Source organism: Heteronotia binoei, chromosome 5 (assembly GCF_032191835.1).
Source record: "Heteronotia binoei isolate CCM8104 ecotype False Entrance Well chromosome 5, APGP_CSIRO_Hbin_v1, whole genome shotgun sequence".
Lineage (NCBI taxonomy): Eukaryota > Metazoa > Chordata > Lepidosauria > Squamata > Gekkonidae > Heteronotia > Heteronotia binoei.
This window is the reverse complement of record NC_083227.1, coordinates 74,416,052-74,431,188: the sequence shown is the minus strand read 5'-3', so window position 1 is coordinate 74,431,188 and position 15,137 is coordinate 74,416,052. Positions and strand designations below refer to the sequence as shown.

The 15,137-nt window shown below is 40.5% G+C and overlaps 1 protein-coding gene across 1 annotated transcript; it reads right to left on the bottom strand.

The window, feature by feature from the left end:
• On the bottom strand, window positions 1-13,400 carry THUMPD3 (THUMP domain containing 3). The gene is made up of 10 exons (XM_060239611.1): window positions 13,196-13,400; window positions 11,704-12,013; window positions 10,743-10,820; window positions 9,495-9,995; window positions 8,192-8,322; window positions 7,511-7,580; window positions 5,514-5,629; window positions 4,293-4,400; window positions 2,086-2,209; window positions 1-1,591 (listed from the first exon to the last, which is right to left on the bottom strand). Exons 2-10 carry the CDS (start codon window positions 11,959-11,961, stop codon window positions 1,460-1,462), a joined length of 1,518 nt encoding a protein of 505 aa, XP_060095594.1. The 5' UTR covers window positions 11,962-12,013; window positions 13,196-13,400; the 3' UTR covers window positions 1-1,459.
• Between the last annotated feature and the right edge of the window lie 1,737 nt (window positions 13,401-15,137).

The following is a 15,137-nucleotide window of genomic DNA, read 5'->3' as shown; positions in this document are numbered from 1 at the left end:
TTAATCCTTGGTAGAGACTTTATTACATACAAGTAAAATTATAAACTTAGAAGTTCAATACAACAACAATAACAAAAGTCCACTAAGAAACACCAAAGCAATGCCCACAGGCAAAAGCTGGCAACTTGGGATGGTGATGGCAAAAGTACTTTACAAAGTTGTAAAGAGGGGCAATACCATCTTCCTATCAACTAGAAGAGTGCTGGTGTGCTTGCTCTCCTACAGAGAACCTCATTCAGTAGCCTTTCAGGTCCATATGATGGTCCACAACTGATAACACAACTCCTGAATTCCTTAAAGGAAAACTTCAACAAATTCCATACCAAGTAAACTTTTCTCCATCATATATGGACTGAAAGACACAAACATGTTTTTGAAACTGAAGGGCAGTGCATCTACCATATTCTTTAAAACCCTTCCGTTAGTCTTTTAGTTGTTTTTTACAGGCTAGTGGGAAAAGGCTCCCAAATCTGACAAACCAGTTAAACTATGGACATGACCTACAGGTAACTGCTGTGATCTTGCATAGATCTTGTTCATAGGACTGTGCCCAAGAGCTAATGCAGGTTCCTGCAGTCCAACTTGTCAGTCCATTTTATGTAAGCAGGTGGCACAGCTGTTTGCTTGTCTTTATAAACTTAAATTCAACAGACTGTAAACATTCTGGTCTAAATATATCCTGTGTCTAAAAGCAAAACCAGTAAATGTGAAAATAACTAGTGTTTTTTTTCAAGTCTTATTGTTAAATCAGAACAGTGACTACAGACACTAAGGCTGATAGAACATATACTCAGCCCTATGAACAGTAGCAATATACATGGCACAGAAAAGTAAACATAAAATGAACAGGGATTTATTGAGGTAGAAGGTAAGAACATAGGGTGGGGCACTACTGAGCTTCTAGCCTCTAACAGAGATTCCACCATGAACAATGGCAATGTTGCCTTGTTGCCCATTATCGCAATGTAAAAAAACCAAGCCAAAATAGAGTTCTCAAATGGCAAGATATTTTCATTCAAGCAACCCTTGTGTACCTAAAAGATATCCCCAGCTGGCTAATACTTGAAGAAAGAGTCTTTAGGAACTTGAAACAATACCTGCAGAAAAGTTAGGCCTTCTGCAATTGGGGGAGGGGGGAATACAGCCACCCTTGGTTGTTTTTTTTTTCAGAACAGGTAACTTCCCTGCAACTATGAAAACAAGTTTACATTTGCACCCATGCTGAAACATGAGTCTGATATACAGGCAAAGAAAGGAATTACTATTTGCATTTTTCTACTTAACCCATAAAGCTCCTTTAAGAACTTATGAGTACAATATTTCCCCTCCATCCCATCCCAATGGATTCTTGAATCACTGTGCTTGCTTGCTCATTTGTATCTTCTGCCCATTCAAGATGGGATGACTTCAGGCAGACATGTTGCAAAGAGCCGTCAGGGACCCAGAAGGGTGTAGGAAGTTACCACTTTGATTTCATCTCTTCATTTTTTTCTCCACTGCGTTTCAGAAGATACACAGCAGCATGGAGTCCCCCAACATTCACCCAGATTGTGTGAGACTTTCGCCATATGTGTCCCATTTTGGACAAGGCCTAGAATATAAAACAAGTTTGGAATAAGAGTCTAGCAGACATCAAGGTTACAACAGTTTTCTCTTTTAAATTGCAATAGTAAATCTGACTGAATCCCAACCTTATTTCAAACACTTAACTGAAATGTCCATTGTTATCCTATCACCATAAAAAACAAGGTCATAGAGAAAGCAATTTCCAATGTGCTCCATTTTTCTTTAGAAAATCCCTTCTATTTTCAACTTTGAAATAAATCACAGGATGCAGCACAATTAATACTGCAGCTGAGCAATAAAAATGTGAATGCTGAGGGCACTACAGCTTAGTAACCAACACCCCCCTTTGCTCCCCTCCCATAAATCCTCCTTTATGCTGGAAGTGTTTCTTGCCAAACATTTGTTTGAATAACAGGATAAACCCAGGATAGGCCAAATGATGTTTTCTGCTATCAAGTGTCAGCTGCACAGTGCAAAATCATTACAATGAGGACCTGAGGGAAGCCTGCCACTACCTACCTTGGCAAAACATTTCCTATCCTGAGTCAGCAGCACAGCTCTGCCAGTTCTCGGCCTGCAGATCCGACCCATCTCCATAAGGCAGGCTGGGTAGAGATCCCAATTCTTTTTCTTAGACCCTATTCTGCAGTGAAATTGAGAAACAGCAGTAAGTGAACTGAGTTCATGTCCAGTATTTTTCACCACTGCAAGCCAATTTTTTCCCACAGTGATATCCATAGCAGCTTGGAGCTGAATATATTGCATGTTCATGTATCTATCACCCACAGCACAGAGAAAATAATACAAGCTTGCTTATTGATTCCTTGAGCAATGTGGAGAACCTGATGAATTCATGTTTACCCTTTTTAACTCTTACAAGCAATCAGGGTGGTTTTTGACCCAGGAAGTCATTGAAAAAATTAGTTTGCCCATTTAAAGCTTTTGACAGGCACCAAACTCCTGTTGAGCCTTCTCCTCAATTAATTGGTACTGCCCTTGAAGTCCCTCTCTCCCCTCCCCATTGCTCTTCTTTTTTATTTTTAGTTTCATTGAAATGGTAAATGGGATCCATTTGGCCCCCAAAGGTCTGGCTTGAAGATAAAAGCACTATGTATAATCGTTACTGGTTTCCCCCCCCTAACAAATACTGAAAAAATGTCCCCATATTTAAATAGATGGGCCAACACCTATTATCTCCATTTTATTGAAGGATGGTGCAAGCAGGGGAAATTTTTTTTTCATAATTTATATCTATAGACATTTTTTGGCTTTGAGGTTTTACACCACTTTTGGAATTGGGGGTTGCAAAAAACCCCAAGGAAACCCATCTTTGCAACCTGAATTGTTAGGTATATAGTAGGAGCAGGTAAAAGCCCTGTGTTTGTGTTCTGTCAAAGCTTCCCTCATGCCCATAGCCACATGGAAAAGCTCAAAATGAATTGTACTGCATTTTTGGAAATTCTATCCCCCAGCAGGATAAGACTGGGCATGTCTAAAGGCATCCTCTGAACTTTACATTTTCCAGACATGAAAGAGCCATGAAGCCTGGAACTCTAGATGACCCCTGGCCACCTGTTTTCTGAGTTAATTGCTTCCCCTTATCCTTCAAATTTTGCAAGCCTCAAAGTGATCTTCTCAACTTTACATATCTGGGGTGGGGGAAGTACTTCAGATGATCCCAGCCACCTGTCCACTGAGCTGACCTTTGCACTGAACTGTTCACCTTCTAAAAATTTTCCAAACCTCTGATCTGACCATCTCAACTTTACAGGGGGAAGTTACCCTAGATGACCCATAGTCACCTGTGCACTGAACTGTTCTCCTGTGATGCTGGGCAGCCTGTTTTCTGAGCTCATTATGTCCCTTTGTCCTTCTTTATTATTCCATTATCATGTTAAATTTCAATGTTGTAACAGTTAAAAATGATCGTTTTCTTAAAAATAAAGTTTTACAGATTCCCAACTGTGTCATCTGCTTTAAAAATTGTAGGGTCAATTTGACCCCATTTACATTTTTGTGGAGTTTTGACATTTTCAGTGAGGGGTATTTCTGACCCCAATTTTTACTCCAAATTTTACTCTCCTTTGTCCTGCATTTCTGAAGGAAGTTATTCTTGAGTCCTGATTTTTCTTTCTTAGTAGCTAATGCCATGACTGAGAGTACTGTCAGGTTTCCATTGCTTTTTGTTGTTATGTACAGTCACTTTGACCCCTATGCTGAAGTACTGTAATTGGGGGTTTTTTCCTTGAGAAAGTTAAAAAGTTCTAGTATTTGTGGATGCAAAGCATACTGTAAAATGTGTCAAGCGGTTTGAAAAAAGCTCAGAAAAGGGAGCAGTGATCTCCATAATCTGTGACAACATACCTCCGATCAACCTATGGACCTCAAAGCCTCCAGCCTCACATATGTATTCATTCCACACCCGTTGTGAAAACCATCCCTCGTTTTCAATCTTCCCACTCTGTGTGAACAGAGTTTTTTGAATTCGGGGGAGGGGAAGCATTTACTATGCAAAGTTGCATGCTGGGCATAATTAAACTGTATAACAACTGGCTTGGATGATGACACAAAATATACAAGACCTAGAAAAATCAAGAGCCACATGTAGGTTGACAATCACAGGGCACATCTGAAGACTCATCAAAATTTAACAGGTCTTAAAACCTTCATAACAACCTTAAATTAGAGAGCAAATGTAAATGACACATACTTCAATGAATGCTTACCTCTTTCCAAATGGCATATCTGTCACAATGACATCTACAGAGCCAGTTCTTAATGGGAGACTGCAGATATCCCACTGTATGTTATCTATGGGTTTGCCACTAGATGAGCTACTATGAATTAAAAACAAAAATCAAAGTTACAATTTTAGAAAAAAAGCTCAAACCAAAATGCTTGTCATGTTTTTAAATCAATTTAGAACTGGGAAGCATTTGTGAAACAAGTAGAAGTTATCTAAAGGAACACAGTCAAAATTGTATTTTATTAATATTCTATCTTTCATGCCATATATAAAGGCTCAAAGGTTGTTACAAAACCATGTATCAAAAGGGGAAAAATCACAGTAAAGAAGAAAAAGATAACAATCAGGGGTGTCGAACTCATTTGTTATGAGGGCCGGATCTGACATAAAAGAGGCCATGTCGAGTTGGGCTAAGCCATGCTGGGCCGGGCCACATGTGTACCTATTTAAGATTAGGTAGCAAGAGATAAATTTTATAAAGAACACAAACACATATTTTTTAAAAAACTTAAAACATGCTTAAAACGTTAGCACTCATTGGTTTTAAAGATGCTTTCTTTGTATATCTCCCATGCGATCCAGGGAACTGGGCAAAGGAAGCTCTGGCTCTTTCCTTCTTTCCCCAGGGGACCAGGAAGGGGAGGAGCCTCAGCCAATAGAAGGAAAAGAGGCTTGGCTCAGTAGCTCTGCTGTGATTGAGAGAGCCTGGCAAAGCAAGCTATCCCTCCCCCCTTCCTCCCCAAGGGAGGAGCCTCACCCAATGGAGAAAACAGAGGCTTTGCTCTGTAGCTTCTGTGCGATTGAGCAAGCCTTGCAAAGCAAGCTGTGATGCAGAAGGAAGCAGGAAACAGATGACAGCCAGTTGCTCAGGGGCTGAATCAGGCCCCCGAACTGCATGTTTGACACCCCTGATAACACATACTAAACAGCTCAAGAAATGCAATACCTCCCAATCAGCTGCTATCCAACAAAAGTATCAATACCCTTTGAAGGCTCTTTGGAACAATAATGCTTTTAAAGTATTTACAAACAAGCCAGGGACAGCATCCTCCCTCATCTCCTCTGGGAGGACATTCCACAGGGATTATTTTAAAAAACCTTATGATTGAGCTGCAAGTGATTTGAGTGTAGGAGGCATTGCTTGGAAAATCTGAACAAATACAATGTGGAAATAGACACTGCTCTGTACTTTCCTTGTTACCTTTCTTTGCTTTGAATTTGCTTCAGCAAAGAGGAGATATTATTTGCTGTTCTCTTCACAGCCTGTGGATTGTTATCCCCAGCAATGTGAAAGCAATTAGGCCATTCAGCAGCCCCCTAGCAATGAGAAAAACAATGAACTTAGGTTGCTTCATTGCTATTAGATTTCAATCTAATTCTGGAAATTACCACTTTCTGTTTACACTAGCATTGCATGGGAGGGGAGACAGAGAGGGGAAGAAAGAGGATTAATCCTAAATACACACGCCATATCCCAACTACCCTTGCAGAGATGCCTAGGTTTTGGTGTACATATATAAGAGGATGAGTATGTATATGAGATATGCTAAAATGCCCTGGGGCTTGTGGAAAGAGGGGATGCTCTGGCCATACAGTCAATGCCTGTACCATTATGGATTGCCAAGAAGACACTTCTGGTATCGCGCTGCCCGGCTACAATAGGGGTGGGTCTGGATAGCACAACTGCCAATCAGTTGGAGAATCAGGGATGCTATAATCTCTGTTCCTAACCTGGTTTCCACCATTATCCCACTACTCTCTCCAGAAAAACGATTTTACCCCCCCAAATTCTGAGATTCCGTTAAAAACATGGATCCTGATACCAGTAAAGTATGCAGATCCGGAATTTTACCAAAATCCCAATTTTTCAGGTCCAACAGACACCAGCTGAAAAATCCTGAGGGGCAAAAAACAACAAAAACAAAACATCAGTTGAGAGATGGATCAGCGAGGGCTCTTTTGGGTGGTGCCTTTAAACTGGACTGCCCAACAAAGCCCACCAAGGGGCCATCCTGTGGGAAGAACATTCCTTGAAGGTTGTGGCTCTGCTGGGCAGCCCTGTTTAAACTAGACTGCCCAACAGAGCCTGCCAAGCAGCTGATTCCGTGGGGAGAACTCTTCCCACAGGCTTTGCTGGGGCTCTCTTCGGCAATTTGGTCAAATAGCCCAAAAGAGCCCCAGCTCCACCAGCAGGGAGATTACACCACCACCCCCGCCATTTTGCAGGCTGTTTTCTAGAGTCCCTTTAAACATCCTCTGTTTAAAGGGACTGCAGAAACTCAAAGCAGCTGAGCAGTGGGAGCAATCTGTTCCAGCCCCTCAGCTGTTGTTCAGGTTTGCTGGTACGGTAATTCCCGTATATATACTGAAACCCCAGATACAACGGAGATGCTGAAATATATCTGAAAAATACCAATACATTGTTTTGTGGGTATATTTTTTGTTCAGGTAGACCTGAATGCACACCTCTAGTGCTTTCTTCCCTTTGTTTTTATTATCCCAGGGCTTCACAACCCCCACCCCAATTCAGAGCAGCAAGCAGAGGTGTCTGATCCTTTCTTAGGACAGCCCTCTATGTCCTTCTGCCACTTGAGTCAAGCAGTCACAAGTATTTTTTTAAAAGTTCTAAACTAACAGCTGATGAAGTCAGCTTCCTGAGTTATGACAACTAAATATTCAGGATATACAAAGTAGCTGAGTTACCACAATCGCCTCTGGCAAGCCACATTTCCTGACCTCATCTCCTTTACCTGTAATACTACAACGGGCCCACCTCATAGGGTGTTTTAAGGATCTGCAAAGGGACATGTAAGATGCTTGAGCGGTTAACTGTAACAATGGGTTAATATTATATATAGTAATTTATAAATTCTATTTTCCTGGGAATGGTTAACTCAAGTGACTACAGTATATGTCTAACACACTATAGAGGATCTACCCACTTATTTTTCAGCTGACCAACAACACTACATGCCACAATAACATGTTAAAATATCTGCAGGTTGTGACAGCCGGCTGGCTACAGTTAGTACATTAGTGGACTGGAAGCTTAGGTGACCAGTACATATGATATGAGGTTAGATAGCACTTTAAACTGAGCAAGGAATGCTAAGTAAGCATCAAGTGATAAGTGTTAACAAGATATGCACTTTTCTGTGAGTTGCTAGCTATATTTCAACTTTCAAAATGCATCAGTACCTCTATTGGTATGGCACCTGTTCCACACATTGGATCAATTATTATATCAGCTGGCTGAGGATCACAAAGCCTAAAAACAAATTTGAATCAAGGAAAGTCAGTGCCGAAAAAGAAAACATTATCAACTTGTCAATGTCAATATAATAAATGAAACCAAGATAGACAATTAAAGTAGCACCATGCTTTAGAAAAAACAAGATATTTTTAAACAACCATCTTTATATTTCAGTGCCATCACTGCTCCTGTGCAACGAGCAGCAAAAGGTGATATTAAGATCCCTTCAAAAATATGTTTGACATTAAATAAAACAACTTTTAATAATCAGAATAAACTATTAGTACAACTTTATAATACATTTCCCACAAGTTCTAGTCTTTGTCCATACTAAAATCTAACAGAATAATCTTTTTTCTTGTACTTTTTTACATGAGAAGGAATTCCACACGTAACCTGTGGCGTAACCCACTGGAGCATACTCAGGCTGCAATCCTAAACCCCACAGAGTAAAATGGAACTTACTTCTGATAGACTGCTTAGGATTGCCCAGTACACGACACACTGACAGGATCTTCCAATAGCCAGTGGTTGGCATCAAGCAATGACATGTACACATTTAGGGTACACTGCATATTTGAAAGACCTTCAGCTGTTAGGATTTCTGAGTAAATTTTCACACTTACCTGAGCATACCATATGCTAGAGTAGATCGAAGGGTTGTGGGACCAAAATGTGTAATATTTCTTCTATGAAGACTCTCTTCTGTTAAGGCAATCCCCACTACAACTTCATTATTGTGAATGTTCAGAAGAACCTATAGGGAAATGCACAGAACAAGATAATGAGATACTTCACCCTTAGCACTGCAATACCTGCATGCAGGAATTCCCAGTTTACTCTCTTCAGCTTCTAAAGTTTCCATACCCCTCCTTAAATCAGCGAATGAAAACTTGTCCTTCAGGCACTCTTGCATACTGGCTAGGATCTAACTGATCCATCAATTCTCATTTCCAGATTGTCCATGCCTGTTGCTTCTGACAACTGTATGATAGCTAACATCAAGGGAGATAGCATAACCAACATCCCTGCCCCCACTACAGATTCTCATCCATCTTCTTATGTATTCAAAAGAAAATCAGGATTCTATGTCTGGAAACCCTTAGCTACAGTAAAGAAGCCACTGCCCACCCACCATCATTTTATCCTGTGATGTAAGCTGAAGGTAAAATAATAGAACAGACAATTCTGAAAAGACATCTATTCTTGTTGGGCAAATGCCCAATTATGTTTTTAAAGCAGTCTTTTGTTTGCCTCTGTGAACTATAGTGAACAAGAAAGTGACAGAGAAAGCACCAATTCACACATCCTGTAACCAATACTCTTCTCTAAGCTGTGGAGCCTTGTTTTTAAAGCAGTCTTTTGTTTGCCTCTGTGAACTATAGTGAACAAGAAAGTGACAGAGAAAGCACCAATTCACACATCCTGTAAACAATACTCTTCTCTAAGCTGTAGAGCCTTGTGAGCAAAACTTCTACTTTGCATTAAAGTAATGAGCTACTGCATAGTTTGCGCTGGAGCCATTTTTCCTGAGCTAAGACAAAAATGTGTGAGCCATAGGCTAAAAAACTGTGAGCTAGCTTGCATTAACTCAACTGAGAGGGTAACACTGACTGTAACACACACCAGGGGAAGTTGGGGACAACTAGATAGCATTTGATTATTAGCTATCCCAAACCAAAATCTTTGCTGATCAAAGCACCAGTCAAGTTGCATTCGTTAATGAAGATCTGAGTCAGGACAGCAATCACTATCAATGGTCTCAGCTACTTCCATATCTGCCATCTCCATTCTATGCCTCTTCCTGAAACAGGTTCTCAGTGTAGGAATGTTTGGAAAGATCAAGTAAAGGCAAAAATACATCATATATTCATCCTTTCTTTCTGCTATACACACACATGGACTCTTAAAAAGACAGCTGTGTTGTACCTCCACATCAAAATTAGTCATGTCTGCTTTCCACTGGAAAAAATCTTGAACAGCTCCTCCAAAATCTCTTGCTGCCTCATTTGATGTAAAGCTGTGCTTCTCACCAGCTCTGTTGCATGTCACCCGGAACTTTAGCACCTGACCTTCCATATCACTCTTCTTGCAGTCACCAGATGCATTTCCACCACTGGATGCACTCTCTTCTTTAAAATCACATTGTTCATCTTCATTTGGCTGTACTATTTCATCAGTTTTCTGGGGATCCTGTATTTCAGCAGATGCCAAGCCTGAAATATTTTGCAGAGGCTCATGGAACCCTTTTACAGTTCGCTCTTCTTTTACATCACCCTCCAGTTTCTGTTTCTTTGTATTACTCTGTTGATTGCCCTTTTTCTGTCTTGTTTTCTTTTTCTTAAGGCTTGTATTTAGCTTCCATACTTGCAAAGGATCAATCCAAGGCAGTTTCTTAGCTAGATCTTCTAAATCCTTTAGAGCTTCTTCCTGTAACAGGACAAAAGAAACTTCCCATGAAACTAATGTATTAATAAAATCATTCATAAATGTTGCCATTTTCAGAAGAGAAATGGAACAATATTACCAATTAACTAACATTCCATTAAGCTTTCATTAAAAGGACATATTTGTGTCTGCAGACAACTGACAACCCTAAATATTTCTGAAGTTTCGAAAAGATTAAAAAGCACCTTGTCATATGGCACAGAGGGTATACAGGAAGGAAAAAGTATCTTGTGGATTTCTTTACAGGATCGATATATTGTGGCATAAACTTCATAGGCAAAACATCAATTTTTTTAAATGCATGGGGGGGGGGGACAGACCTGTAGGCATGTGTACGTGGTTTTATATAGTACTAAAATATTTAACCATTAACATTGTTAAGAAGAAAATACAACATTTAGTACAGTACAGAATATAAGTGCAGCACAACTAAATGAGATAACATTTTTGCAGTAAAAAACCCATTCATTATTCAAATGCTGGGATAAGCAGTAAAACCTTGATACCAGAATCTAATTCTACAAGAAAGTTTTCAACATTGATAGTTCTAGGAAAATAGACATTTTAAGATAAACGTAATAAATAACTCCCACTTTCCAATAAGTCAACTCCTTGGTTTCATTTTTTAAATAAAATAAGTGATGTTCTATGTTAGAAATTCTTGTACTGCTATTTTTCTAATTTAAACAAAATATTTTCATTAAAGTTTCAAGAAGAAAAATAACTTACCTTTGTTTCTTTGAACTGATAATCTTTGAACTCCTGAACTACAACAAATAAATTGTCCACTGATCTTAACTGGTGTACCTAAATGAAATCAGAAATACTTCTAAGTTTTATTGCCTCTAGTGAAAACCTAGTAATTTCCTGCTCTTTTAAATGTACATTCTTCAAGCTTCTGCCACATCTGAGCATGCATTTTTAAATGCGGCTCTTAGATCCCATTTCATATTTACATCAAATATAGACACCTCTTCCTAATCAAGTATGATCCAGTGCTGAAGAGACATGATAAAGCAAAAACCCTTTGATAGTTTTTTTCTGTCCCCACTGTCTCCTCTACCTCAGTATTATGAATTACATTATGGACAGCAGTCTTGCTCAAAAGACTTGTGAGAGTCCACAGTTGCTTCATTCTCCCTGTCTGTCTCCGTGGTTCCCATCAAGACCTCAGGGACAGAAAAGGCCTGAGGTGTAGAGAAGAGGGGGGTTAAGCCCACTTTGCTCATCCTCCTTTCTTTCCAATTATCTCCTCCACAACCTGCCTCCTCCCTGGCCTGCCACTTGGCTCATTATATAGGCTAGGCTTAATTGTGCACATGTCCAAACAGACTTCCCACACCTGTTCCCTGCTTATTTGACAGTTTGGCCAGCTTGGTCCCACTACAGCTTACAGCTTCTTAAAGTGGCTGTTCAGTGGTGCATATAAGTCATATATTGTCTGGCCCAGCAATGCCAGCCCTCCTGCCATTGGGGCAGACACAGAAGCTGATGCAACCCAAAGTTTGGGGTGGGGATCCTACTGCAGCCTACGTCTGGAAGACTTGGACAAGAATAAACTTTTAAAAAACACCAAGGCAAAAGTTCTGCCATTAGTTATAATGCAGGGCATTTATAAGTGTGTAACTGAAAATAATAGAAGTATATAAATTACAGAAAATGAAATATTAGCCAAATAATATCTGCAAACCTGTGGAAGACTGTTTACAGGAATTTCAAAATAGATTTTTCCTCGGTCCTTGCTAATTCTAGACTGTGACCCTAGTTTCTCTTGCACTTCATCTGCAGCAGTCAGCTCAAAGCCAGTTGGTACAGTAGCTCCAATAGTGACCACAATATCTTTACAGCTTGCATTTGGACTGGCTTCCTTGTCCTCGCCGAGCTGTTTACATGCATCACCAAGGTTCATTTCAGATAATGTCTCTATGGCCTCTTCAACTTCAGACATACTGGCAACACGTAGAGCTTTCACACAGGCCGATTATGTGTCTACAGCTTTCCTGTAAAACAAAACACTTAAGAAAGCAGAAAACATTTCACACAAATTACTTGTTGAGGGTTCTGAAAAGAGACCAGGCTAAGACCCCATATAAGTGTTCAGAACACAATTGCACCTTTGTGCGATCAGACTGATTTTATGCAGCCCACTGAGTCTGGAGATGGCGGCGGGAGGGGGGGAAGCATTCACAGAACTGCAACCCTGGAAACAGCTGCATACTAATCTCTTCCCTACCCGCTCCAATCATTATTCTGGACACAAAAAAGGGATTTGTGGAGTTGTTCAACGACTTTGTGGACACAGTGGGAACAGTCCTGAAACAACGGTAGTATTCAATCCAACCATATTAATAGTCACATAAAAAGGGGGGGGGGGAATTCAACAGGTTATGCCGGTGGGGGCACTATATTATCTCTTTGGTGATATACAAACTAGAGAATTTTAAAAACACAGATTATCAATCTTACCAGATTCACAGATCTAGGCAACAGACAAAATTTAATACCTTTAATCAACATTAACAGGCATTGAAATGGGCAATTATCTCCATATCACAAAGAATAAACACATATTTATGTTAATTGTGTGAAATGTTGTTAGCCGCCCTGAGCCGCCTAGGCGGGGAGGGCGGGATATAAATAAAATCTATTATTATTATTAACAGCTGCCATAAGAAATCACAGATATCACAACAAAATTAAACAAAGAAAAGCAGAACATCTTTAGAAACTCTTTTACAATGGGCACAATGCTCCCTGCACAATTCAACCACATTCTTAAATGTTCTAGTGAAACGAACGGGGGCATAAAACATCTACGTTTTGCCCATACTTTAAAACTGTTTCGCAAAAAATATACGACAGGAGGCAGCCTATTCACGTCAATGCCGATCCACAACATATTGTGCTGTTACTTCCAAACTACACTTAATATCGAGAGGATTTCAAACGCATCTGTAACAAGCAGTAGCAGCAACAGCAGAATGTCTGTAATACGTCCCGATCCACCCCGTTTAAAAAATTTAGTCACCCAGGGAAAGAGGTCTACCAAAAGAGTACAATCTCAGAACCGATATTTTTTTAAAAAAAATGCATCATGGAAATCATTTCTGCTTTCCAGAAGAGGCTATTGAGAGAGAGAGCTGACGGAAATGGGTAATAGGAAGAATACTGGAGTGAAGCACCTTTTCCTCAGAGCCTGCTTGGAGCCCTGATCCGCCCTTCGACTTTTCGGTGAAATAAGAAGCTAAAGACAGGGAGAAGGTCACACGGCTGCCGGGGTAAACTCCGTTACTCGTCCTAACGAAACTCCATTGCACGCGGGATATCGAGGAATTCTTTTTCCGGGAAAAGTAACCTAGCCCCCAAACACTTCCGGGAGAATGAAATAAATGAAGTACAGGGCTCCTTCCTTCCTCCCCCCGCCAGCGCAGGGATGGCTCCAGGCTGCCACCTAGAGGCTCGCTTGTGCTTCCCGGCTTTTTCGCCCTGTGTTGCTATGGGAACTGGAGCAGTTTTGCAACGGGCTTCCTAGTCTAGCCCGAAGCCGGCTGGATTGGTCGCTCTCCTTCCCATCAAATGTTTGCGTTTAAATGAAATGTTGATCGTGCTTATTCTCCAAAAAGTTATTGGCGGCCTCTGTAGTTCTCTTCCTTCAGTTCTGTGTTACCTTAGAATTTATGGTGCTTGGAGAAGTCCTTTGCTGAAGCTTCAGCATCATTCTTGCATATGATTTTACTGTGTAAGGGGCAGCCTTGAGCTTTTGGAGACCATGATGACCAATAATCATTCTCAACAATACGGGCATACATTTCCCTTGAAATCTCCAAGTTACAGAAAGGATAACAAAAATTTAAACATTTCAAAGTTAATAGATCAGCTCCCCTTTTTGCTATTATATGTAGTTGATTTTCTACATTTTTCCCCTCTTCCAGAAACAACTAAACAGACAGTATAAGTTCAATGTCCCAGAGTGTCTTTCTTATCTCAGAAAATGGAAATGAGATAGTTTGAGGACTGAGCAGTTGACAGGGAGCCAGATTGGTAGAACTGTGCTCTGCATATAAAAACCAGATGACCATTGCCAGGATCTTAAACAGTGCACCATTGTAAAGGTGTGTGCTTGTGTGTGTTAGAGAAATGTTTGAGAGACCAGACAATCACAGTGGCCTGTCAACTAGTTTGCATACACAAGATTATCTTTCAGAATAATTAACTGAGAATTCTGCTTCTCTGCTTAGTCAATAAAATGGTTTATAGCTAATACTTCATATAGACAGTGCGTCTGAATGCCATTGTTCCCCTTCCTGTGCTGCATATCTGTCTCCCATTAGATAGACAACTAAGGAATATTTCTTTCTTGAGAGGCAGCATGACTATCTGGGGCCAGGATAAAGGAGTAGTTGGCTGCTTATCACCTCCACAAGGCTAGTCAGTGGATAAGCTCAGTCTGGTCATCTCATATTCTAATAGTGAAGTCTGAATATCTCTGGATACTTAAAAATCTGGTGAATGGAGATGTCAATGGATGACAAATCTTTCTACAAACCTGAAAAGGGCCTTAGGTTTGCAGGAAAATGTGAAATAAAAAAAAATACATTGAGCAGTTTTAAAAATCCAAAAATGATAAAAGGAGCAACTGTAGCTTTAAGCAATGGCTTAATGGCTGTTGCTAGGCAACCACAGCCTTCCAAACTTGGCTCCATCAGTAAAAGGCAGGGGGAGGGGGGAGGACCCTTTCCAGCCTTACTTTGATCTTTTGAGGGAGAACTCATTGGGGCCAGGCCTGGTTAGAGTTGCCAGCTTCAGGTTGGGAAATTCCTAGCGATTTTGTGATGAAGTCTGAGGAATACAAGGTTTGGGGCCTCATCATGGTATATTGCCACAGTCCACGCTCCAAAGTAGCATTTTCTCCAGTGGGACAGATGTCTGGAGTTCAGTTGTAATTCTGGGAGATTTCCAGGTCCCACCTGAATGGTAGCGAACTGTTGTGTATGCGGACCAAAGTGAAGACTATTATGTGTGTTCCTGCCTGGCTCATTGGAGCCATAAGGACTGAGCTTGGGGACTCAGGAACAATGGGCAGCAGGATCCAAATACCTGTTGCCCTGCTCCAATCAGGGGCCC